We start from the raw sequence: 25,965 nt of genomic DNA on the forward strand, positions 1-25,965 counted from the left end.
TGATGAAAGTCGAATGAAGAACGGAACTGGTGAAACAATGCGAGAAGTTCACAGCGTTGAGGTCAAGGAAAATTGGCATCGATTGAGCGAAGGGAAGCGTCGGGAGACGACTGGTCCAGCGCAATAACAGGTGGTGTTAGTGCAGACACGTCATCAGGCTGTGAAGCGGTTGTTGCGTCACCGGTGAATAGAATCAATGAGCCGGATGGTGCTGAGGCATTCACCGCGACGCAGGGATACGGGAAATGAAAACGGATTAGAAATCCAGAGCCCTTCGAAGTCAGCAGATATGTAAGTACGGCATAAGGCCGAGGAAGATTTTTGCGGGTTAGAAAGGTAGACGATGGGGTGAAAGCACATCGGTACTGCGGGAAAATGCCCAAGCGGTGGGCACAAGAATGAAAGAGCACGCAAGGAGATCGGTATCTTCGGTAACGACGACTTTGGGAAAAAGAACGCCCGACGACGGTTCGCCTTGCGCAAAAAAATTCCAGTTCGGCACGAGCATAGTTTATCACCGCATTATGGCGCGAGAGAAAATCCCAATCCAAGATAGGATCATGAGAGCAAGAAGGCAAAACGACGAACCCTATTTCGTTTACAGCTTCTTGAAGGACGATTTTAGCTGTGCACATCGCTATAGGCTCTACAGTCTGGGCACTTGCCGTGCATAATGAGACTCCCGAAATAGGTGTCATCACTTTTCGCAATGAACGGCAAAGACTTGCAGCCATGGCAGAAACAGCAGCGCCGGTCTCGACTAGGGCCAGTACTAATACGCCCTCAACAGAAACTTCAAGAAGATTTGCGGGAGATTCGTGATTCCTTTGACAGTGCGCTCGTTGCGCTGTTCTAGCCTTAGGAACTGCGGCATTCAGTTTTCCTCTTGAGAAAGATTGGGACGCCGTTGCAGAGGATATAAGGAGCGGCGACGCGGCAAATTTGAGCGGCGAGGAGAATTGGTGACACGGTCATTTGCGACTGAATTGCCGATGGTTCTGCGGCTGCGTACTGATTTCGGGGCGGCTGCCATTCGGCGCGGCAGAAAATTGTCGGCAGCACGATTTCGCCAGTACCTGACAGTGGGGCCAGCAAATCCACAGGAGTAATAAATGGGGCGGTTATCACTCGTTGGCTAAGGATTGCGCATATGCGGACGAAGTGGAACCAATGGCTGTGGAGCGTGAACTAACTCCCGAGCAGGTCTTGGAGGGGTAGCGTACACCAAAGGGTAGCTAGGTGGCCTTGGTCGGGCTGCGACGGCAGTGTAGGTTAGTGGTGCGACAGGAGCGAAGGCTCATGTCATTGGTGTAGCGACAAACAATTCGGCGTATGTGAGGGGCTCCACAGTTCGCATGGTCTGAGGCATGGGCGCTGGCAGAGGGACAGATAAAAGGGCCTCAGCCACGCAGTAGGCGATGACTTGTCGAAGGGGCTCCAAATTGCGGGACAGCTCGCAGTTTGTCGGCAGCAGAGATATTTGGCGAGCAACTTCCTCCCTGATGAAGTTTTTGAGCTGCTGTAGAAGCGGGGAAGTCTCAGATGTAGCGGAGCGGCCATTAAGTGACTCTGCAGGCGCGGAAGGCTGTCGAGGGAGGATGCGCTGCTCGCGCAACTCATCGTAACTCTGGAAAAGGTTGACAACCTGAGCAGCAGTAGTCATATCCCGGGAGTTTAACATCTGAAAGGCGTCATATTTGATGCCCTTCAGGATGTGTTTTATCTTTTGTGGCTCGGAGATCTGAGCGTTTACGCGACTGCACCGGTGAAGCACATATTCAATGTAACTGGTAAATGTCTCGCCGGGCAGCTGTGATCGATCCTGCACGCGTTGTTCAGTGCGGAGCTTGCGTACAGCAGTACAACCAAACACGGTGGTAACGTTCGACTTGAACGAGTCCCAATTTGTGATATCGGTTTCGGGGTTACGATAGCACAAGTTGGCAACTCCGGTCAAATAAAAGACGACGTTTGTTAACTTTGTAGCAATGTCCTGCTTATTGTAGGAACTTATTCGCTCGTATGACGCAAGCCAGTCGTCACAGCCGGTTTCGTCAGTCCCACTGAAGAGTGCAGGGTCTCTCTGGCGTACGGAGCCAGAGCAGACGACCGCCGTTGTCATCGGGGCGGTTGGCGCGCTTTTGTCTTCGGCCATGCGTATTGCCGGTAGGGTGCGGGTGCGAAGCTACAGCGTGAGGCAAGGGTATCAATCCGCACCTCCACCAAATATAGGAGATAATTTATTTTACACGTGGAGGACGGCGTCGAGGTCGGCGAGGAAGTCGGGCGATTCAGATCGGCACTAGGCTCTGCGCGACAATAATTCCACAGACTGCTTCCTCTTCATCAACGTCCAGCGAAGGAGTCCATCTTCTTCACAATACATGTAAACCTACACAGAAAAAATTTTAAATCTGTGCCCTATGATGAAGCAACAAAGAACATGCTGCTTCATCATAGAACATGCCCTAAGAAAATGCCCTAAGATGAATCGGAACTGCATAAAAGAGTAAATCCAGGTTTATGCTAAACGTGTTAAAAATTGCTGATCCGCTTATTAGAGGCAAGCCTTGCATATCATACTGAAAATGTGCAGCGCAAAAAGGCACAAGACGAAAGAAAGACGTGCGCTCTACACGGAAAACGGCCCTGTGCAATATAAATGCATTGAAGGAGTATAGACGATTAGGCAAAGTGGTATTCGTTCATGCTGGAAAGGTACAGCGCAAAAAGACACAAACGAAATAAGAAGATGAACGGACGTGCGACACTTGTTCAAATGGTTCCCCGATGTAAAAATATGCGCTTAGAAAAAAAAACGGCTGAAGCGGGGAGTAAAGTCCATTTTGGTCCTCAACACGGACCTCTTTACTCTGTGAGAGGAGCAACTGCGTCGAGAAGCATGCCGTGTGCAAATTTGGAGCATTTATTATTAGGTCTGGCTCAAAAAGGCCTAATGAGATGAGAAACGGGAAGACAAAGTGTTCTTTTCATCCCTGGCCCCCCTTCCCGCCTCTCTCGTCGCGCGTTTCGGAGGGAGAGGATGTGTTTCTGGCTCGATGGACTAAACGTGCATACTATGTTTGCAGCGCTGGAAAAGCAAGGGAGCCCTAGTCTATGCGTAATAATGCACAGTAAAAAAGGTAATTGTGCTCCGTCGCGTCACTCGCCCTGTGAATTTGCAGGGGGGGAGCACAACTGCTTATTATTGTACCCTGTGGCGAGAGGTGCGTAGGACAACAATAACCTATTATAGTGCGCATCCCTGCATTTGGGAGCGCTGCAAATAGACGAGGCAGAAGAAAAGCGAAGATGGGGATGGGCGCTTTTCACTAGAAAAACCTGTTCAGGGGTCGTTTCGATCGTATCGAGAGAGACCATGATCGTCGCGCCTCTGAATCTCATGTCACACTGATGATTAACTTGCAAGTAAATGATTGCTGCCAAAATGTTGAATGCGGCCTCAATCGTAGGCTCTAAACAGGGCCTACGCATTAGCGAGGGTAGCTTACACCATGACCCAGTATAAATAGCAGAAAGAAAAAATAAAACGAGTAAGAGAGTAGTTTACCGAGCGATGGGCCGATGAGAGAAAACAAAACAATACACACCACTTGTTATGCATAATATTTTGCGTGTTTCTCGAACTTTTGCTCTCCTTCTTGCTCTGCAAATAAAGCAGCCGAGCCCTTGGTCATCGCTACGCTTCCCGAAATGTCTACATACAAATACGATTTAGTTACGAGCAAAATAGTGTCGTCGCTGCTGCGCTTTGGCGGGCCTGTGTGCCCATACTCTTGATCAGGTGGCTATAAAGGGTGATCCTATCTCGATCAACATAATGTGCTGTATCAAGATAATGTAAATCATATCGTCCGTGTGCCTCCCGAAAGGGAATCTCAACAGTAACCAACTGATAGCAATAGTCCATGATCTGGCAGAGACAATAAATTCCAGTGGTAAAACAACGATATATATCTATTTCGGGGAACCATTTGAAAAAGCAGGGGAGGAATTTTTCAATTGTAGTGGTGCCTTGGGTTGTGTGGTCTTTGGTCGGCATATTTATTCAGTGGGGTCACATATGATCGTTCGAGTCTCTTATTGTGCCTCGTGGTCAAGCGTGGCCGTCTCGGGTCAGTCTCTCCTTCGTCGTGTCTTCTGGTCGGGGCGGCGGATGGGCGGAGGCACAGCAAGGTCTTGCGGGGTCCGGCAGGCTGGGGAACACCCAAGCGGTGCCTCCTGACCTTCAGCCCACGGCGCAAGAAGTCGCAAGGCGGCGAAGCTCGGGACCAGAATGAAGGGGTGATGATGAAGTAATCCGCACCTCCAACCAAATGTTACGAAGCGGCAAGCTGATGAAAACAGGAGAAGAGAGGACAGAGAGATGGTCGACGACAGTGAGATGATGTGTATTGAATATTACATTAATTACATTAATTCCCCGTAAAAACTTGGGTGAGCGTGCTGAATATAGTCTTGGACCATACCGAACACTGACGAAGCGGACGTTTGTCCGGATCCTGCCTCACCTAAAAGCAATGGCAAGCCATGACGGAGAAGTCCACTCTTCGAGCTCAACTTGAGCTACTGGCAACTCAGGCCGCCAGCAACTAATGCCAGTCAATTCCTGGGTTCCCGATGGCATCAGCGTGAGCCAAGAATATTTTCTAGTTTGGCCGATGAGGATATAGAGGACTGGCAACTCGCGAACGTGGCCTTCTTTCTGGCCGGCACAGTTCTACTCTGGTTCGAGAACCACGAAGGCAACGTTTCTAATGGGAGAGGTTTGTGGAAGAGATAACTAACCGTTTTGAATACTGTACATCAAAAAGACGAAAAGGGGACAGCCCGTTTCCCAAGGAGCCCAATTGCCTGCTCGACATACAACGAAGAATTCTTGAAGCTCTGCCGCATCGTGCATAGACGCATGTCTACATAGTTATTTTCGTATCACGAAAGCAACCCTAGCCAGTACATCGGACGTTATTCGGCACTGCTTTAAATTTGAAACTCTAAAAATTCGGCGTAATTTAGCCAAATTTGGATGCCTCTCCACGTCCCAACAATGGCCAGTGTTGACTTCACTTTCCATGACGATCTCGCCTGTCTGATCCGCAGAGTTGTGAACTTAGAGCTTGCCTAGCATATGCAAGGCACCGACACGCGACCTGTGTACGCGGAATGCGCAGTGTAGCCACAGTAGGCTGACCACCCAGCCTCGTGGATGTGGCAACCAGATCTTCCACGCTAACCCTACGGCAATGATAACGCCGCTGCAACTCTGAAAACCCGAGTTTCTCCACATTGGCAAGTGCGTTGTGCAGCTCCCACCATCTATCAACAACCGCCGAATTCCTCCGGCTCCAACATCTACGCTTTTCGTGAGTCGCCAGTTTGCTACAACTGCGGCCGCCGCGGACACATCGCGCACTTTTGTCAGCGCCGGCGACAGCAGCTCTCGCCTTCTTGAACGCGCCCTTGGGTAGGATTCCGCGACAACCACATCACTGAGTGGAGTCAAGGTCGCCAACAATTACCTCCCTCCGGTGCCTTTCACAGTGGATCTCCCGCTTTTGACCGCAGCTTTACGCCGCCATCCCCGCGCCGAGAACGGTCCCCGTCCTCACGTCGACGCTCGCCTACGTCGCCTTCCGGAAACTAGCAAGAATGTCCGATGGAGGTGAGGTTGTGGAACGGTCATCTTCCCCAATTCCTTTGCCTACTGTAAAGGACAAAGAGCCCCAGGTAGCACAGAATGTGGGGCCCCAGTAGGTCCGATGTAGGCAAGTGGGGCTGGGGCAACCATCATAAAACCTGCATCGGTCCCCGATGGGGCAAAAGTGGGCAAGCCCAATTTGGGCTTGCCCCTGCTCCTCCTGCATGGGTACCATAGCGGCGTTTCTTCGGCTAATGCAGAGGACATTCCTGCATCCAGACCACAAGGGTCCCTTGCCGGATATTTGAGGGCAATCCAACCTAAATGCGGGCTTTTTATGGGAAAGCCCTCATAGATGCGAAGTGAGGCCGCCCCCATTAAATCTTTGTGGGACCAACGTCGGCCGTAGGGGGGCAAGAAAACGGGCATACCCACATGCTGCCCCAATCGGCCCCTTGTAGGTTACTTGAGGGCAGGTGAAATATGAATAAGGGCCTAATTTGGGCAAGCCCTCGTGAAGCCCAAATGAGGCAGCCTTAGCTAAACCGCTTTAGGTCCCACATAGGCTGTAATGAGGCTGGAAGGCGGGCGTGCCCGCATGGTACCAAAATCGGTCCTTTGTGGCGACTTTGAAGGCCCGTCCAACAGCAGGTGGGCTCTAGGTTCAAAAACAACGTCCAGCCCAATTGGGGCTGCCCACATAAAACTGTTTTATATCCCACATGGGCCGTAATGGGGCTGGAAGGCGGGAGGGCCCGCATGATACCAAAATTGGTCCCTTGTGGGGAATTTGAAGGCACGTGCTTTAGGTTTGAAGGCAAGTGGGCTTTAGGTTCAAAACCAACACCCAGCCCAATTGGGGCTGCCCACACAAAACCGCTGTAGGTCCCACATCGGCCGTAATGGGGCTAGAAGGCGTGCGTGCAATTGCGTAATCATTGTTTCCAACCTTTATTTGCATTAGATGTTGCCCTAAATTACTATTATAGGTCATTTGTATAACAGTTGTTGCCATGTTTAGTCGATTAGAAATTTACACTGCTTTAGTTCTCGCGCTCATGCAAATTGCGCTACAAATACTAAAACAAACTGATTGCTAAGTGTTGCCTCTTATGTGGTTGCTTTGGACAGCCTGCAACTCCCAGCACAATATTACTGTTCAGAACACAAATCTCCATAGCCTGAACAAGATGTACATGAAGTCGTTTCGGTTAGATAAATGTTATGAATGATTGTAAAAATTAATATTGTGGCTGTTTAGAAAGTGCAGACATATATAAAATAATTACTTAATTATGTCCATAAATATTAATTGGGAAAATTTGGACTAGGGCTTTCCGTCAATTTCCTGCATCGGACCCCTATGAGAATAATGTGGGCAAACCCAAGTGCGGCTAGCGCTATAGAACCCGCATTGGTCCTATGTCATTATCTGAGGGGCTAACTGAAATTAAAAAAAAATGTTCCTCCAAAGCGGCTGCCCAAATCGGTCCATAGTAGGACCATCGCGGTGAATTAGCGGGATGTGCCCTTTTAACAATGCCGGAAAAATGTGGGCAGCCCCGCAAGGGCTGTCTGAATCGGCCCCTAGTGAGGCCCATTGGGGCTTTGTCGACAGCCCCCTTCGGGCCTATGTCTGCCCCTCTTGCAGCACCCACATTGAGCCCACCGGGGCTATCCTGCATTGCCTACATCGGGCCCACCGGGGCCCACCCTTCATAGCCCACTTTGTGCTACGTGGGGCATACTACTGTAAATGGTGTAAATACGTTTGCTTTAGTGGGTACTGGTGGCACAATTTCCGTAATGAATTGTAGCTTAAAAAATGGGCTGGGACGTACAGTAATGTTTCCTGGGGAATAAGTGCCAGCTTTTGCGCTGTTGCGGGAGAACATTTGCGTCAAGTGGGTCTATGCTGCGTGTCAGTTGTCATTGCTGATAAAATGTTTCGAGTTGAATTTGTACTTTTAGAGCGTGCCACACATGATGTCATTTTCAGCATTGATTTACTGCGCGATTGTGGAGCAACGGTCGACGCCAGCGAAATTTCTCTCCGCCGAAATATTCTGTCTGCTCTTGTAGAGGAGACACGTAACCGTAGTGACGACGCATTTTATGTCTCCAACGGTATAGTGTTGCTTCTATGGCTAAAATGTTTACGGCGGTTTACCGCTCTGCCGAGCGAGCAGGCACCCACTCTGTGTTTGTTGAAGCTGACATGAGCAATGCGGCGAAGAAACATTTATTAGTGCCCCGTGTCGTCGTGGAGATCATAGATGATTGTGGTCCCTTGCGGACTGTGAAAATTTTTCGGAACCTGTTTGTTTGCCATCCGGCCTCAAGGTGGCTACATTTCACGGCTACGAGGTCCTTTCTATTCGGTCTGTGTCTCCTCAGCCGCACCAGTGGGCGGATCCTAACTACAGCGCGAATATAACCCGGATAATAAACAAATCCCTTTCGTCGTCTAACCAGCAAGAGCAATGTGAAGGCCCGGCATCTTACGCCTCTGTGTTTGACTTTGCTCAAGGATCAAATTTTTCAGTTCCGCCACATTCCCGCATGTCAAATAGCATCAACACAAGTAAAGCGATCCCGATGAGACAGAAGCCCAACCGAGTATCACCAGCCGAGCGTAGGGCAATTAACGAGCAGGTCCAGTAAATGTTGAAAAAAGGAGTTATACGGTAGTCCTCCAGTTCCTGGTCAGCCTCCGTCATCTGGGTGAAGAACATGCAAACCTCATCGAGATTCTGTGTTGACTATCGTCGGTTAAACGCAGTTACAAAGGACGTTTACCCTCTTCCACGCATCGACGATGCCGTAGATTGCCTTCAATCCGCTTGATATTTCTGGTCAGTAGATCTGCGGTCTGGCTACTGACATATCCCAATGCATCCATCGGACCGAGAAAAGGCAACCTTTGTGACATTTGACAGATTTTGAGAATTTAACGTGATGCCCTTTGGACTGTGCAATGCACCAGCGACGCTCGAACGATTTATGGACACAATTCTCCATAGTTTAAAGTGAGAGATATGCAGGTGCTACCTAGATTACGTCGTCATCTATGCAAGAAAATTTCGAGAGCATAATAAGCGGCTTAGACTTGTGCTGGACTGCATTCAAAATGGTGGAATAATTTTGAACTCAAAAAAGTATCATTTGGGTGAACTGCGGACCTTGGTGCTTGGATTTTTCGTGGATGAACAAGATATTCAGCCCTACCCCCAAAAGATTGCTGCTGTGTGGGACTTTGCAAAGCCTAAAAACAAAAAAAAAAAAAAGCATTCTAGAAGCTTACTGGGACTATGTTCATATTTTCGCCGTTTCATTCAGGAATTCGCCCAAATTGCTCAACCACTCACTTCCCTCCTGCAAAACGACGCTCTGTTTGTTTGGTCCACGGAATGTGAGCCATATTCCGACCACTGAAGTTTCTGCTCACTTCTGGTCTTGTTTGATGCCATTTCGATCCGGCCGCTACCACCGAGGTTCACACCGATGCGAGTGGCATGAGCATCGACGCGGTTCTCGTCCAGCTCCAGAACGGCGCCCAAGATGTTATCACTTACTCCCGCCGCACTTTAACGAAAGCAGAACTTAACTACACCGTGTCAGAAATGTAATATATCGCTGGCGTCTTCGCTGTTACCACGTTCCACCCTTATTTGTATGGCCGCCACTTCAACGAAATGACTGACTATCACTCCCTGTATTGGCTTGTTGGCCTGCGCGACCCCTCCGATCGACTAGCTTGCTGAGCATTGCGTCAGCAGGAATATCATTTTACTGTGGCCTATAAGAGTGATCGCCTCCATGCAGATGCTGACTGCATGTTTGTCCCGATTTCCTATTCCATGCACGGCAGTCGGTGCAGATGATCATCTGGACGACTGCCTGGCGGCTGTGACCAAAACATTACCAGATCACGTAGAGTTCCAACAAGAGCAATGTCAAGACCATGAACTTACTCCGTTGTTTGATAAGGTGCGTAAAGTCTGCATCTACATCTTTTGTTATTCGAGCTGGTCGACTTTTCAAAAAGAACTACTGAACTGATGGTGCCCGTCTGCTGCTTGTTGTTCCGCCTTCTCTACGCAGTGCCGTCCCACATGCGATGCATGACGACCTCAATTGATGTCATCTTGGTTTTGCCCGCACTCTCGCTAGGGTCCGACAATGTTTTTATTGCTCCAGGTTATAACGACAACGAAGCGTTATGTGGCAAGCTGTGTCCCTTACCAATGCTTGAAGCGAAGTACCACGCCACCGGCTGGCCTTCTTCAACCTGTCAAGCCCCCTAGATCGCCTTTCTAGAAAATTGGGATAGATCTTGTTGGCCCTTTTCCCAAATCGTCTGAGGGCCGGCGCTGGATTATCGTAGCTGCGATGTGGATTTAATAGTTCGTTTGAACGTCTAGCGCTGCCAGTAATTCGGGCAGAGCAGGGTCGAATTGCCAGCCGCAGGGCACAGCTTCAGCACGAGAGATGGGCGCCGGAGCCAAGCGATGGTGATGGCGATGCCGCAGCATTTTCCGTTCTTTGTCTTCTTTACATTTCCCCCACGTGAAGAAGCCGCCATCCTGGCGACTCAGGGAGAAGAGACGACCAGAGGGTTGTAATATGGCTTGAGGCGGCTAACGTGGACAATCTCGCGGCCGCGACGGCGGTGGTCGGAAGAAGGGGTGACTGGCTCGATGACGTAGTTCACAGGGGATGTGCGTTCCAAGACGCGATAAGGTCCGTGGTATTTGGTGTCTAGTTTGTTGGTGGCAGGAACGCATAGCCAAACGAAGCTGTCGGCCTGGAACGTGGGAGCAGGAGTATCGGTATCATGCTGATCTTTGCGATAGCCTTGAGTGTTGGAGGTAAACGTGCGAGCTAGCTGACGGCATTCCTCGGCCTTCTGTACAATGTCTGACAAAGCACTGTACTCAGAGGCATCTGGATGGTATGGCAAAATTGTGTCCAGAGTACATGATGGTTGCGAAATTCCGAACAAAACGACGAAAGTACGAGCAGAGGCCCACGAAGCTTCGCAGTTGTTTCAAAGTGGTCGGTTTCGGAAAGTCAGCGACGGCGCGCAGCTTCTCAGGATCAGGCAGAACTCCATCTTTACACACAACATGTCCGAGTATTGTGAGCTGGCGGGCACCGAAGCGGCACTTTTTGAGGTTCAGTTGAAGACCGGCGCGGGTTAGGCAGGTGAAGACCTGGCGAAGTCGAGCCAAGGCACTCCCCTTCGATCAACATAGCGGGAGACGCAAGAGGATTGGCTACCAGAAGTGTGCTAGCGCCGTTGTTCATGTCAAGGACGGCAAACGGCAGCGGTAAGTGGCGGCGGCGGCAGACAACGTTAGAGGGCACAAAGAGGACTGTCGCGGCGGTGGTAAAAGAGGCAGTGAGGGGAACCAGAACAGCGCTTCCGGGTGGGATGGTTGTATCATGAGCTACGAGGAGTTTGGTCGCAAAACGAGGACACGGCTCGTGGAACAGGGCATCAGACGGTGCATCACTCGATTCAATGAGCTCTACTTGAGGACTGGCGCAGTCAATGATAGCATGATGCTGGGACAGGAAATCCCAGCCGAGAATGACGTCATGAGAACATGTGGGGAGAACGACGAATTCGATGATGTACAAGGCTGCAGCAATGACGACGCGAGCAGTGCAGATAGCTGTCGGCTGTATACTGTGAGCGGATGCGGTACGAAGCGATAGTCCCTCGAGAGGCGTAGTCACTTTTCGGAGGGAGCGGCAGAGTTTTTGGCGTTCTTTGTCTTCTTTACATAGCTATTGACTACTTGACCCGAACGTGGAAAGCTGCACTCGTTTCTGCCAAAGCAGCCGACGTGACGAACATTTTATTACAACAGATAATTATTCGCCCCGGCGCACTCTGAGTGATCATCAGTGATCCCGGTCCACAGTTCACTGCGTATATCGTGGAAGAACTTCTGCAGCTCTGTAGCTACGAATATCGTAATTCTACTCACTAACCACCCTCAGATAAACGGCCTCACCGAGCGTTTAAACCGGACTCTCATCAACATGATGTCCATGTATGTAGCATTCGATCACTAGACCTGGAATGCCGTCTCGCCATTTGTGACTCATGCCTATAACACAGCTAAGCGTGAAGTGACCGGATATACTTCTTTTTCCCTTCTTTAGGCGCGCTCTCCATCAGTCTTCCTGGACACAATTCTTCCATTCTTAGTGCGCGATGACACATCAATGTCGCGACATCGCTGTCTTGCTGAAGAAGCGCGCCATCTTGCTCGTTCGCATATCATCGCCTTCCAAGACCCTACAAAGGACCGATATGATGCAGCTTATGCTGCACTAACTTACGAGCCCGGTGAGTTGGCTTAGCCTTGGACACCATTTCGACGCTTTGGACTGTATCAAACGTTCCTGAGGCAATACGCCGGACACTACATTGCTTTAAATCGGCTAAGCGAAATACGCTACGTTATGGCTACAGTGACATCGACGAATCGCTGTTCTTGGAAGACGTAGCTGGCTCACGTGGCAAGATTTAGGCTTGGCAGTCATAGATATAATTGCGTCGCTCTAGGATGAGCTTCATGGCGCCCGCTGACAATTGGTACGCCAATCACCTGCACCACGCGGCATTGTGCATGTGAAAGAGAGAACAAGGTGGTTGCGCGAGGAATGGTTCTGGAACAAGTCCTACTGATTCTGTAAATATTACACCCATTCCCCGTAACAAAATTTTATTCAATGTCATGTACTTTTCTTGAAATATTTGTTGTTGGAAAAGCTTTTTGAAATTGAGCAGTAGCTGCTCAGGACTTGATTCACCACGGACACTTCAGCGCATGACTGCTAAGCGCGCTGCAAGCGATATTAATTTGATCATGGTGTAACCTTCTGAAAATGCAAATTGGTCTGACAAGGAAAGGAGAATAAAAAATTTGGCGGGGGTAGTTCTGCGCAAACCGATAATGAAGTGATTTGATCGTGTGATTTGGCAGAGTTACAAGTTAATTTCCATCTGCTCTGGATGTTTTCATCAGACAAATGATTTAATTAAAATGCATAAGGTGCATGATCACTTTAATACTTGAAATATAGATTGGGGAGTTTTCATAACCTGGTATTCGGAAGTTCTTTTCACCAAAAATAGTGTCACACAGAATGTGTGCAGCGAATAACTTATTATTTTAGAATTAAATATGTATTTTTGTGACATATTTAACAACATATGTTATGTCATAAGCACTACGACGCCTTACTCCTTGTTTCAAAAGCAAGGACTGTTACTCAATGTAGATTACCTGTGGAGTATCAAAAAGGAACTACGCATGATATTGAATATTCTGGTATCGCGGTATTCTTGTAATCTCATACACCACCTGAATGGTTCAGAATGAGATATAGGGCCCTTGATATTACGTATTGCATGGTTTGAGAGCTGAATGAGATGTATAATATACATCATGTATGACTGGCCATATCCCACAAAGAATATCTTGCAAACATAAAGTACGTAATATTTGAATTGTATTTCTTATATCGAGGGAATTTCGTTGATTTAAGAGGTATCATAATACATTACACAAATGTAATTCATTTTTTATGCCCTCTATTCAATAGGCCAATTTGGCCTTGGAAGCCAAGACCATCAACTGTTCGACGGCGTCGGCAAGTCGCGTCCAACCATCGAGCAGATCATTTCACTGACTGCATGTAGGTTTAAGAAAGTGAAACGTCAATTTTTTCATTCGTGCACCGAAAGTAGACTGTCACTTTAATAAAAATGCATGTCGTGCGTACTCTCTTGGTGTTAGGCAGTGGTGGATGGCCGGAGCCTATAAATGAGCATCGCTAGGATACGCTCTTTTCCCAGCAAAGTATGCACATATTTTTTTCCATTCAGTTTTGTTCGTCTGAGTTCTGCAGATGTTAAATCTGAAAATGGACAAAAAGATTAAAACAGGCTGTTCTGGATTTGCATTTACGTAGAGAAGGCTCTTCGAGAAGGACAGCTGTAGTTTGACATAAAGCATTAGATACTTGTTGCATGATGGCCCCAGTCTCTTGTTTTAAAATATCGTGCTCATTCAAACTAAACTTGTAAGGTGATTTAACAAAAGTTATTTTTGTATAAAATACCACCTAAACTTCTATTTACGCTTTCACTTCATATCACTGTCGCATTCTCCTGGGCCTTTCAATGGGTCTTGTGCTACGACGTGCAGCTCTTTTGTTTTTCTTGCAGGTTATTGGCGTCATCGAATACGAACATCCAGAAAATAAAAGTATTCGATGGTTACAAGAGCAATTTCCCAACGTAAGGAGTTATTTTATTCCCACATCCATACATTCATTATATTAAGGTACTTTCGGCATCTAGGTACAAGGGTGAAACAAAGTACAACTTATTTAATTTTATTGGCGTGCTGCAAGCCGGCTCAGATATCATCAGTGTACAGCTGTTGCCGAATCTTAGTTGGGCTCCAGTAGGTGGATCTCTATTTAACATGGAGCTAGAGTAAGTTCTGTGGATAAAGAAAGAAACAACACGGGAACAAGATTAGAAAAGAAGATACCTGGTCGTAAGCCGCACAACGAGCGCTTTTGTCCTCTACGCACAAAGAAATTACAACATTAGTTTCATGACCAGTTCACAAAGAGAATGGCATTATTTCACAAATATAGGTTATGTGCAAATATTGGAAACCAGAGCAAATTAAACTTAATTCACATATTTGTTGTCAAGGCAAACAAAACCCCAGTGTTATTCTAGAAATTTTTGTTTTAAATTGGCCTGCAAAAATATATTATTTAATTTGGGCAGAAATGAAATAGTTGGCTTGCCCATTTTCCCAAGAGTGTGATGGATACGGTACAGTCTCCGCTAGGTAAGCCCGTAGGTTAATTTGCTGTTTCTCTAGAGACAGTGAGCCTGCTTAGGCAAACAGTTTGTTCATAAATTTTACCCTAGAGCCATTTTATGGAGCATGTATGAATTATTACGGTCCTGTTTAAGAGTAAAATGCGCTACTATTATGTTTTCTTGCAGATTACGTTCCTTTCCGCGCTGCAGCGAAAACTGTCAAGGGCTGGCATTAGCATCACTGAAACTGACGAGCTTCCATTGCACATAAATTACTTCAGTAAGCTAAATGAACTGCTTGAAAGCACGGAACCGTAAGTTTTGTTATAAATCTGCTGGTGTATTCTGTAAGAATGGCGAGCTAGTTTTTTGACAAAGAGGGGTATATTTCAGATTTGGAAAAAAAATGTAGAGCAAACACTAAATCGCTTATAGAAGACTGTCGTTCTCTGATTAGGGACAAAGAAAGAAATACTCACTTCGCCACAATTGTTTTTTTTTTTTGCAAAAATGTTTACTTGCGCTGTCATACAGTGGTTTTGCGTTTCCTGTCAGAGACCGGTTAAGGGTCGGCGTCATTTTTGTGTCACCCAGTCTTTAGTTTTCGACATATCTGAAATTATCTGGCTCAGTTACTTGGATTTATATCAGTGTACAATGTAATCAAACTTTTCTGAGTGATTTGCCTACTGTCACAATATTGAAATCGTTTTAAGTTTCCCAGTGAGCATTCTTGTACCTGACATTTGAAAAGCGACTATAAATGGCGTGTCTATAGTGTCACAGTGAAAGCTTCTTCAGCAGCGAACTGCGCAAATGACTTCAATAATTATTCGAGGCATTCATTTCCGAAATGAAAAAAAAAACATGATTCGAGAAGCCTGGACTATGGCTGTACATTAGTTGCTTAATTTGTTCCTTTATCTCTAAACGAGCACACGCAGACAGTTTTCAAGAGGTTTTGGTCTTAGGACGAGTCGCCTGGCTGGTACATTAGATCGTTACCTGCTTGATGCTGACTATAATCAATTAAATACATATGTTTAAAGGACTACAGTTGTCCGATGTGTCCATTACTACTGGTTATCATATGGTTATCAAGCTAAAATATATCTTACTATTCGAGGGAATAAGATTAGAAACTTTCATTACAGCTTTGGCCTAAATCATTCTAATGAATAAATGAGTTTTGAATAGTGCAATGCAGTCATTTAACAAGCAACACCTCTAGCATGTTTCTCAGAAACTCTAAAAAGAAATGTTGCGCAGAGTACCATAAGGGAAAATTGCTGAAAAGGCTGGATGAATTATCAATATTTCACCCAATTGATTACACACGCCTGGGATACTCCGGCTAGTAAACAATTTCATGCCACTAAATTATTTAAGACGGTGAGAGAACATTCGAAGAAAAGCCAGATATCATCATCATCATCATCAGCCTGATTATACCCACTGCAGGGCGACGGCCTCTCCCATTTTTCTCCACTTAAACCGGTTCTGTGCTAGCTGCATCCACTTGACAACTGCGAACTTCTTAATCTCATCCGCCCACCCAACTTTCTGCCGCCCCCTGCTACGCTTTCCCTCCCTTGGAATCCAGTTTGTTACCCTAAGCGAGCATCGGTTATCCTCTCTTCGCACTACATGGCCTGCCCATGTCCATTTCTTCTTCTTAATTTCCACTAGAATGTAGGTAACTTGAGTTATTTCTCTGACCCACTCTGCACGCTTTCTATCTCTTAATGTTACCCCTACCATTTTTCGTTCCATAGCCCTCTGGGTTGTCCTCAACTTCAGTAGAACCCTATTGGTTAGCCTCCACGTTTCAGCCCCATAGGTGAAGGCCACATATACAAAAAACAAATAGCAACTTTTGCGCTCCGAATATTTCCGGAGTGAGGCTGTATTAAAATATGTTCGCAGTAAGCCAACAGCCTTGCGAAATGTTATGTATTTGCTGGATTGTCTGACTAGTGCTAGGTCGGAATAATTAGAAACCAGCGCATGAGTTTTGATTGCCGCAGATTTATGGTCAATTAAGTAAAGCTGTCATATAAACACTTGGAAAAACATTCATACCAGCTGTGAGTTGACAGCACTCTTTTCATAGAGTAAGGTGCCTGAACGTTCAAAGCCACTGCTGTTAGTCAGAAAAAACGTGTTTCGGTTGAGGAAAACGGAAGTCAACGCGTAAACGAATACGATACCTTTGACAGAAGAACACGCTTATATAATGCAAGTAATAAATTATGGGGAGGGTAAATATTTCAGTGCAGCACCTGTTACCACAGCTAATATCGAACTGCGCACAACGTACTGTGGCGCGTATCTTATGGCGCTCAGATGGCCGTTAGGCTGAGTGCCTTTCAAGTATATACGGTACCTCTTGCTGCAAGGCAGGAAACGTTCGACTCACATTGCGAAACCTGCAAGACAAACTAATATTAGAAACCAACATTCCTCTTTGTGAAATATGATGGTTATAATATTCGTTGAAAAAACGTATAATTGACGGTTATTGAAAAATGGGAACTATGCAGAGCGGCCATAGATGGTACAAAAGCCCAAGATTGAACTGTTCAAAATGAAGGTTGCATAGATTGTGGTATGTCCGTGAAGCTTACATGTTTATATGTGATGGAAACACGTCCAATCAACATACGCGTCCAGTAAGTTATATTTGGAAAAGTAGTGACTGGCTTACCGTACTTTATTTGCTGGCAATACTTTAACAAGTGTCAAATTTTTATGCAGCTTGCCACGGCAAAACAACTTCGCCGAGAGATTTCCGTGTTAGATAGTCGGTCTTGTGCAATATGTCAGTGTTTAAGAGGTTTTTTTAAAAAAATCATGACTTTATTCTCTGAAGAAAAAAGCATAAGATCAAAACAACAGTTCACCCTTCTTTTGCAGGCGGGCTTGCAGGCGTAAGAATAGCGAGCCTAAATAATTACTCCTCAAAGCATTTGTACTTAAATAAAAGGTGTGGGATTCTAGCTTGCTGAGCGGAGCAAGCTGCGCTTAGTACCATTCTACTAATATCATTGTAAGCTTAATAACTGCTGCCCTACTATTCTCCTCTCAAACTGTATGAAGGCCTTCTATATGCATGTTATTGGTTGGTTTGTGGGGTTTAACGTCCCAAAGCAACTCAGGCTATGTGAGACGCCGTAGTGGAGGACGCCGGAAATTTCGACCACCTGGGGTTCTTTAACATATGCATGTTATTGATCATGCATTAAGCCATATACAATTAAACAATATCATTTAATTGTTCCATTGAGACTTAGTTGAGGTTTAAAAGTAAGAGCGAAAATATTAAGATAACATGAAAATTGCACCATAGTAGCGCCGAATAAGCGTCGGAAGCAGTGTGAAAGGAATGTGACACATAGAGCTGTGATCCACTGATAGTAATAAATAACAATAATATAGAAAAACTGAACGAAAATGTGCATCTGGGCTATGATGATGAAGCTATGATTTGACTTCGATTGCAATGTGAAAAATATCTTCAAATATTTCCACTGGTTTGATGTTCACAGCCAGGCTAGTACAATGATTCTACAAAAGCAAAAACAAAGTGAAGTTGCTAATAGATTTATATCAGTGGTTCTCCTGGGAACTGATGTCAGCAGATCATTTTAAATAATTTAGCATTCCCGATTGTATAATATAAGCCCAGGTTGGTGAGATAACGCTAGGAGTAAATTTTTCAACACCATTAAAACACAGTTTAATGAGATGGGGTGAGAGGCATGATTACAATTCAACACATATTCTCATTGTCTAAAAGGAAGGTGTCTGTATATAATCTATGAAAAATGTATTTAATAATATACTGTGAGCCCTCCATGGACCTTCTTTTATTTGTACATACTATGATCTCCTTCTTCCTCTTGTACATACCATCATCATCGTCCCGCGGCGCCGGCTCTGGCGCGCGCTTGGGTTTGCTCCATCAGATTAAACGCTGACACGGCATACCTTGCCTTGCCTTCACGACCTTGCCGTCTGGACCTGGCCTTCTTCCGCAAGTGGTGGAGATGAAATTCGATCCCCTTGCTTCCTTGTGCCCTGCCTCTCGCTGGAGCTACGTTCCGGTCGCCGTTTAACAACTACCATCGTCATGTCAACCGAGAGCAGCCCCGACCCGGCCGGACCCTCTACCTCGGCTACACCGCCGCCTCCGATGGTGCCCACACGGCAAAGCGACCCGCCGCCAGTAATCAACGTCTTCGTCGCGACGACCAGCGACCCGCCGCTGTTCGCTGGTCGTCGCGACGAAGACGTTGATGACTGGCTTGACACTTATGAACGCTGCAGTGCCTACAACCGGTGGGATAATGCTTTGAAATTTTTGAACGTATCTTTCTACCTTATTGTGGTCTCCAGAAATTGGTTCATTAACCGCGAGCCCCACACCACGAACTGGCCCACCTTCAAGCAGTAGTTTCGACTGTACTTCGCCGACCCGGCTGTTCGAACGGAGATCGCAAGGAACAAGCTCGCTACCCGCCGTCAAGGTCCCGATGAGTTCTATTATGTCCTACATAGAGGCCGTGTTGGCACTCTGTCGTGTATCAGTCCCACCAAGCCGGAATCTCAACGTCTACACCCTGTCTTGAAGGGAATTAATTCAATGGCTTATACCACCCTAGTTGCCCAAAATCCATCAAGTGTTGATTCCATTATAACGACCTGCCAACGCCTCCACCAGCTACAGTCCTCCCGATTGCAGCCCGGCTTCTCTACTGCCCCGACCTCTACTGACCTCGATCTACGAGCCATGATTCGAGCGATAATCCGGGAGGAGCTCCAAGCCCTCAGCCCTTTCTGCCGGCACGGGTGCGATCATTCGTCTCCTAACGACGCCGGCCTCCGCCACATCATTAAAGAAGAGTTGGCCACTATCAACCACCCTGTCACATCTGATCCTCCTGCACCTCGCCCAGCACCGACTTACGCTAACGTCGCTGCATCCCCTCCTCCTTTTGTTCCCCCACCCCAAGCACCACCCTACAACCACATCAACGCCATGACGACGGCTCAACCGACGCCACCCTATTACGCACCTTGGCGCCCCTCTCGCCCAGTGTGCTATTATTGTGGAATTCGAGGACATATATCTCGCTTTTGTCGCCGACGCATTCAGAACGAGCGACGTGGTTATGACGCCTTCGAAAGTGACATACCTGCATATTATCAGCGACGACCAATTCTCAGCCAACCTCGTCGATTCTCTCCACCGCCGGTATCCTCGTCTGAACCAAGCGGGGCTCATGTATCCCGACGCCGGTCCCCTTCCCCATACCGCCGCTTTATTTCGCCACTTCGACCAGCAACAACAATTCCTGTCCGTAATTCGGAAAACTAAGCGATGCAGTTTCCGGAGGAGAAACTGCACTTTGCGAACTTACAAAAAGTCCTCCTCATCGCCCGTATAATATGATTTCCGTTTTAGCTGAGTGATTACCGGTCGAAGCTTTGATTTACACAGGAGCTGCACTTTCTGTTAGTCATGCTGATTTGTGCCACCGTTTGCGGAAAGTAACGACACCATATGATGAACCTGAACTTCGTGGAGCAAAATGACGTCCCTCTACATCCTTCAGCAAAGTGTACAGTTCGAATTGTTATAGACGGCGTCCATCACCATGTGCAGTTTGCTGTGCTTTCACCGTGTGCGCATCAGATGATTTTTGGATGGGATTTTTTGTCGACCGCTTCAGCGTTAATTTCTTGTGGCGACCGTGTCATTCATATGACAGTGATTTTTCATCTTACATGTTTGAAGGACCTCATTCCCTCATTGCCGAAGTTGATACTGTATTGCCTCCACAGTGCGAAAAACTTGTTACCGTTGTTTCAGAACACATCACTGACGGGGATGTACTCATCGCACCATCTCATCGTCATCCTGCACGTGGAATCGCCTTCCCTTCAAGTCTTGTACGATTCAGCAGCGGTTAAGCGATAGTAGCTGCCACGAACACATCCCGTTAATCCATCGTGCTGACTAAAGCAACTTACCTGCCATGCATAGTGGAGGCTCACCCTAAGTCCATGATGGTGCTCACCGCCCCGCTACCTCAGCAACGTGATTCATCGCACGTCTCTCTTCCCATGCTGTCGAAGACAATCAGTCCGGACATCATGCCGCACCAACGCAAAGAATTGATGGAATTGCTTCAAGCCCATCAAGCTATTTTTGATGCCACTTCCCCGCCACTGGGACGGACTAGTGTTGCACACCACACCGCATCATTACTGGAGGTAACTAGATCGTACGCCGACGACCTTGTCGAGTTGCCCTCTCGGAACGAAAAGTAATCGAAGAAAATGTGAATGACATGCTCCGTCGTAATATTATTCGTCCATCAACAAGCCCATGGTCCTCCCCAGTAGTATTAGTTAAAAAAAAAGGACGGATCGGTACGATTTTGTGTTGATTATCGTGCACTCAACAAAATTACCCGTAAAGATGTCTACTCGATGCCGCGAATAGATGACGCCCTTGACTCTCTCCAAGGCGCCGAATATTTCTCGACCTTGGATCTCCGCTCAGGTTATTCGCAAATACCAATGCATGAGGGCGACAAAGAAAAAACCGCTTTCGCAACGCCCGATGGACTTTACGAGTTTAATGTTATGCCCTTCGGCCTGTGTAACGCACCAGCGACATTTGAAAGAATGATTGATTCGTGGCTTAAAATGGAGAACCTGTTTATGTTACTTGGACGACATTGTTATCTTTTCGGCAACGTTTAATGACCGTCTCACGCGCCTGAATGAAGTCATGACGTGTCTTTCTTCAGCGGGCCTTCAGCTCAACACCAAGAAGTGCCACTTTGCACAGAAGGAAATAAAATATTGGGACATCTGGTTATCCGTGACGGCATTCGTCCAGACCCTGATAAAATCAGTGCGGTCTTGAACTTTCCTCGTCCGCAACGGACTGCTGATTTGCGCCGTTTCCTCGGACTGCCGTCATATTTCCGGCGATTTATAAGACATTTTGCAACTATTGCTGCGCCACTTCATGAACTACTTAAAGCGCGCAGCCCTTTCATGTGGACTGACTGAACAGTGCAACGCTGCTTTTAACGACCTAAAGCACGCCCTCACGTCAGATCCAGTTCTTGGCCACTTCAGCGACAGCGCTCCTACCATCCTGCACACTGATGCCAGTGGTCACGGTCTTGGCGCTGTACTTCTGCAGCGCGATGCAACTTCACGTTTGAAAGTGATTGCCTTCGCCAGTCGGACCATGACTCCAGCTGAGAAAAACTACACCATTACCGAGCAGGAATGCCTCGCCGTCGTCTGGGCTGTTCAAAAGTTTCGCCCTTACCTATGTGGTCGGCATTTCACAGTTGTTACCGGTCACAATGCTCTTTGCTGGTTATCTTCACTGAAAAATTTGACAGGCAGACTTGGCCGTTGGATTCTACGCCTGCAGGAATACCATTTCGACGTCGTTTATAAATCGGGCCGCCAACACCAAGATGCCGACGCTCTTTCTCGCTGCCCGGTTTCGGAATCAGCCTGCTGTTTTTCTTCACAATGCATTTCCACCTCTGACCACAGCCGATCATCGCTTCCACCGACGCATATTACTGCAGTTTCTTTTGACGACTCAGAGAACAAGCACGCTCTCCGCTCACAGAAATTAGCTGATGACTACTGTCGGTCCATCATCGACCGCCATATCGGCGCTTCGAGCCCACCCAACGCTAGGCTTCGCCGACAGCTTCGCAATTTCAAGCTTGAAGATGGCATACTACGCCGCTACGTGTATTATCCTGATGGAACTCACTGGCTCCCAGTCGTACCGCGTGCGCTTTGCCCACGTATACTAGCGGCTTTCCACGATGACGCTACTGCAGGTCACCTTGGTTTTAACAAAACATACGACCGCATGAAAAGACGATTCTTTTGGCCTGGCCTGTCTACCACCGTAGCTAAATACGTTGCTTCCTGCCACCTATGCCAACGTCGTAAGCGGCCGACTTCTTCCCCCGCTGGTCTCCTACAGCCCCTTCCCTGTCCCGCCACACCATTCGACGTAGTCGGTATCGACTTGTATGGTCCCCTACCCCTCTCCAGTGGGGGTAACCATTGGAATATAACAACTGTCGACCACCATACATGCTATGCTGAGACGGCCCCGGTACCGACTGGTTCCGCTGACGAGGTAGCTAATTTCTTTTTGCGGTCAATTGTATTGCGTCATGGCGCTCCACGGGGGCTTCTAAGTGACCGCGGGACGGCCTTCTTATCGACAGTCGTATCCGAAGTTCTTCGTGCGTCATCAACCCTCCATAAGACAACCTCAAGCTACCATCCCCAGACTAACGGCCTGACTGAGCGATTTCACCGCACCCTATCGGATATGCCATCCATGTACATCACACCGGATCATCGAAATTGGGATACTGTTCTACCATTCGTCACATTCGCCTACAATACTGCAGTACAGCGGACTACCGGTTACTCCCCATTTTTCCTCGTTTTCGGCCGTCCCCCCACTACAATCCTCGACACTTCCTTCTTCTCTACGCCCGACTACTCCTCATCATTACCAGCCCAGTTCTTATCCCGTGTGGCCAGATGCCGTCATATTGCCCGCCTCAACACAGAAGCGTGCCAGCAAGACCGCAAGAGTCGCTACGATTCGAAGCATCACGTCGTCACTTTTTGTCCTGGTGACGAAGTACTGCTCTGTACACCACTGCGCACCCCTGGCCTTAGTTATAAATTTCAGCACCGCTTTCTTGGTCCCTACAAGGTAATCAACCAAACTTCCCCAGTAAACTACCGAGTCACACCTGTTGATCCCCCAGCTGACCGACGCCACCGTGGAACTGAAATTGTTCATGTATCTCGCTTGAAGCCGTTTGTGCGCCGCGGTACATCGGTTGGTTAGGAGCGGCCAGGCTGGCCGCTTCCGACCCCCCGGGCAGATTGTGTGAGCCCTCCACGGATCTTCTTTTATTTGTACATACCATGATATTCTTCTTCCTCTTGCATATACCATCATCATCGTCCCGCGGCGCCGGCTCTGGCGCGCGCTTGGATTTTCTCCATCAGATTAAACGCTGACACGGCATACCTTGCCTTGCCTTCACGACCTTGCCGTCTGGACCTGGCCTTCTTTCACAATACTCTTGCCGACTAGTGTAACTAGCTAGAAAAAAGATGCAAACGTGGCGCGAGTTCAGAAAGGTACTATAAAAAACAAAAAACTGGAGGTCATGCGACTACATCCCTTATAATAGTGATGCATTACTTAGTGCAATTTTTACATATGTTTCCAATACTATTGAACTTCCTAAGCAGCTCCTATTGCCTTTTCCGGTTTCTCGCGGGTGCCAACTCACCTGTTGTTTCTTTTTCATCCCACCTCATCCTCTTATTACTATATAATCAAGTTTTTCGCTATTCAATAAAAGTTGCAAGTAGCGCATGTCATGTTGCTTCTGCTTTATCCATGTTCTGTATTTGCTGTGGGTGAATTACAAACCGTAAGATCTAGAAGAAGCTATCATGGTAAAGTAGTCTTCTTTCTCCTGGGAATAGCTTTTTCGCGCTGAACACTCTGCATAAAACACAAATTTATTGCTATAGGCAAAGGTATTTAAGGCACAATATTACTATATTCATAATATCAATGTGACCTGTGCTTTGAATGTAACATGTAAATGCATATGTTCAATGAAGAAATAACCATAGCGTGTATACTCACTTTATACACCTTCTTTAGCCGAAATATGTGGTAGAACCATGAAGCAGAAATTCTTAAAAATGCAGTTTAGGGACTGCGATCTGCGCAATCTGTGTGTCGGAAATGACGGGGTTGCTCCGCTACGAGCTGCATGGAAAGCTTTCTGTCAATCTCGCCTCCAATCGATGCTGCTGACGCCAGTCTTCTAGCACTCTTGAAGTAAATATAGACGCGACCGCTCGGGCCAGGTGATGTAGGAATGAGCATTATAGTTACATATTGCAAACCTTTCCAGCTATCTTGCTTTAATATGGGAACTCTATTGACAATGTGCAGCGGTTAAGGTAGTTTCAGCATGTAATGAATCAAAGAAGATAAGCCCGAGCACTAAACGATAATGCTTGACAGTTGTTGTGGCATAAACAGGTAATTTGTTGTCAATAATTTTTTCCCAATTTATGAAGGTTTAATTATGTATGGAAACCTTAGGACAAAGGCATAAACATAGGAAAAAGCACGAGAAAATGAAACAAAAGCATATTTTATAGGCTACAGTGTTCTGCACGTAACTGAGTTTGCTAAATTTTGCCCCCGGGTAACCTTTGTTTGTCTGCAGAAAAAATTGGAAGTGGTGTGGGTGCAGCAAATGTTGCAATGTAATTAGGGCATATTATTTAATTTATCTCAGGAATTCAACAACAATCTATTAGAAAAGAATGCTATGTGAATAAGTGTCTACAAACGAATACAAAAAAAACTTGAAAAATTATTGCTAGCAAAATATATTCTCGTAGGCTGAGCACGCTCACTAAAAGTAGCGTCATGAATAAAATAAAGACAGCGCCCGGAAAAATAACGATCATTGTCTCATCAGTTAAATAGTAACTATCCTCCAAAAGCAACAAAGAAGCAATGAATACTCGAGCACCCTATCAAAATGGAACAACCCCCTTAAGCAAATTTCGAAATATGAAAAAAAAAAAACTGTCTACACTCGAAATCATCGCTGTGCAACTAAATATTTAAAGAAGGCCCCAAGCATGTTTAAATCCAACCAAAAACCACAACAACACATATATCGCTTAAATAAATAATTCAAGCAGGCGTTTTCGCAAGGGTTCGAATTTCCTTTCTGAAGAATTTTCTCTAAAAACACTAGGCTACCGAAATAAGAACAGAACATGCGTGAGGACATTTTAAAAAGGCTATACAAATGTGAGCCTATATGTGGCTTTTCAAACATGAAAATTCTTGAAACGACGAGGAAATTTGAGGCTTGCTAATAGAATATCTTGAGTGCGCCGGAGGCTCAATTTGTCGAAAACATTCCTTCCATGGCCTTTTTCTGCCATCAGTAAGTCTAATGCTTCCTCTCGCCTGTAGAAGAAGACACCGTCTCTTGCAGCAGTTGTTCATGGCACGAAAGAACCCGTCTTCAAATAGGCAACGCAAACGCCATTGCGACTGCGCGATTTTAACTAATTTCGAAGCAGCTGTGAAATAGTTTTCCAAGCTGGTGAACAAAACTAATCATTAGCTAATTTATTTAAGCACTAACTGCATAAACCATCAAGTTATTGACAGCAACAGAACTTTAGTGCGTGAGCAAATACTGGCTGACTGTGGAGTAATCGTTACCGCAAAAACAAAAGAAGAAAGAAATCAACTGGCGGTGGCTAAACGTGGTTATGCTACTTTAGACAAGCG

At 46.7% G+C, this 25,965-nt stretch overlaps 1 protein-coding gene across 5 annotated transcripts in view; it reads left to right on the forward strand.

Annotated features, from left to right (window-relative positions):
• LOC146188585 (membrane metallo-endopeptidase-like 1) overlaps positions 1–25,965 on the forward strand; it is a 158,133-nt gene that overhangs the window by 45,090 nt on the left and 87,078 nt on the right. For all 5 annotated transcript variants that reach the window (XR_014707559.1, XR_014707560.1, XR_014707558.1 and 2 more), the window contains 2 exons: positions 13,911–13,982; positions 14,715–14,842. Coding sequence is in view for 1 of the 5 variants with exons in the window: in XM_084603858.1 (XP_084459984.1) it covers positions 13,911–13,982; positions 14,715–14,842 (200 nt within the window). In the remaining 4 variants the exon portion in view is untranslated. The remainder of the gene's footprint in view (positions 1–13,910; positions 13,983–14,714; positions 14,843–25,965) is intronic.

The sequence above is a fragment of the Amblyomma maculatum genome, chromosome 5, assembly GCF_055883805.1.
Source record: "Amblyomma maculatum isolate TAMU_Amacu chromosome 5, ASM5588380v1, whole genome shotgun sequence".
Lineage (NCBI taxonomy): Eukaryota > Metazoa > Arthropoda > Arachnida > Ixodida > Ixodidae > Amblyomma > Amblyomma maculatum.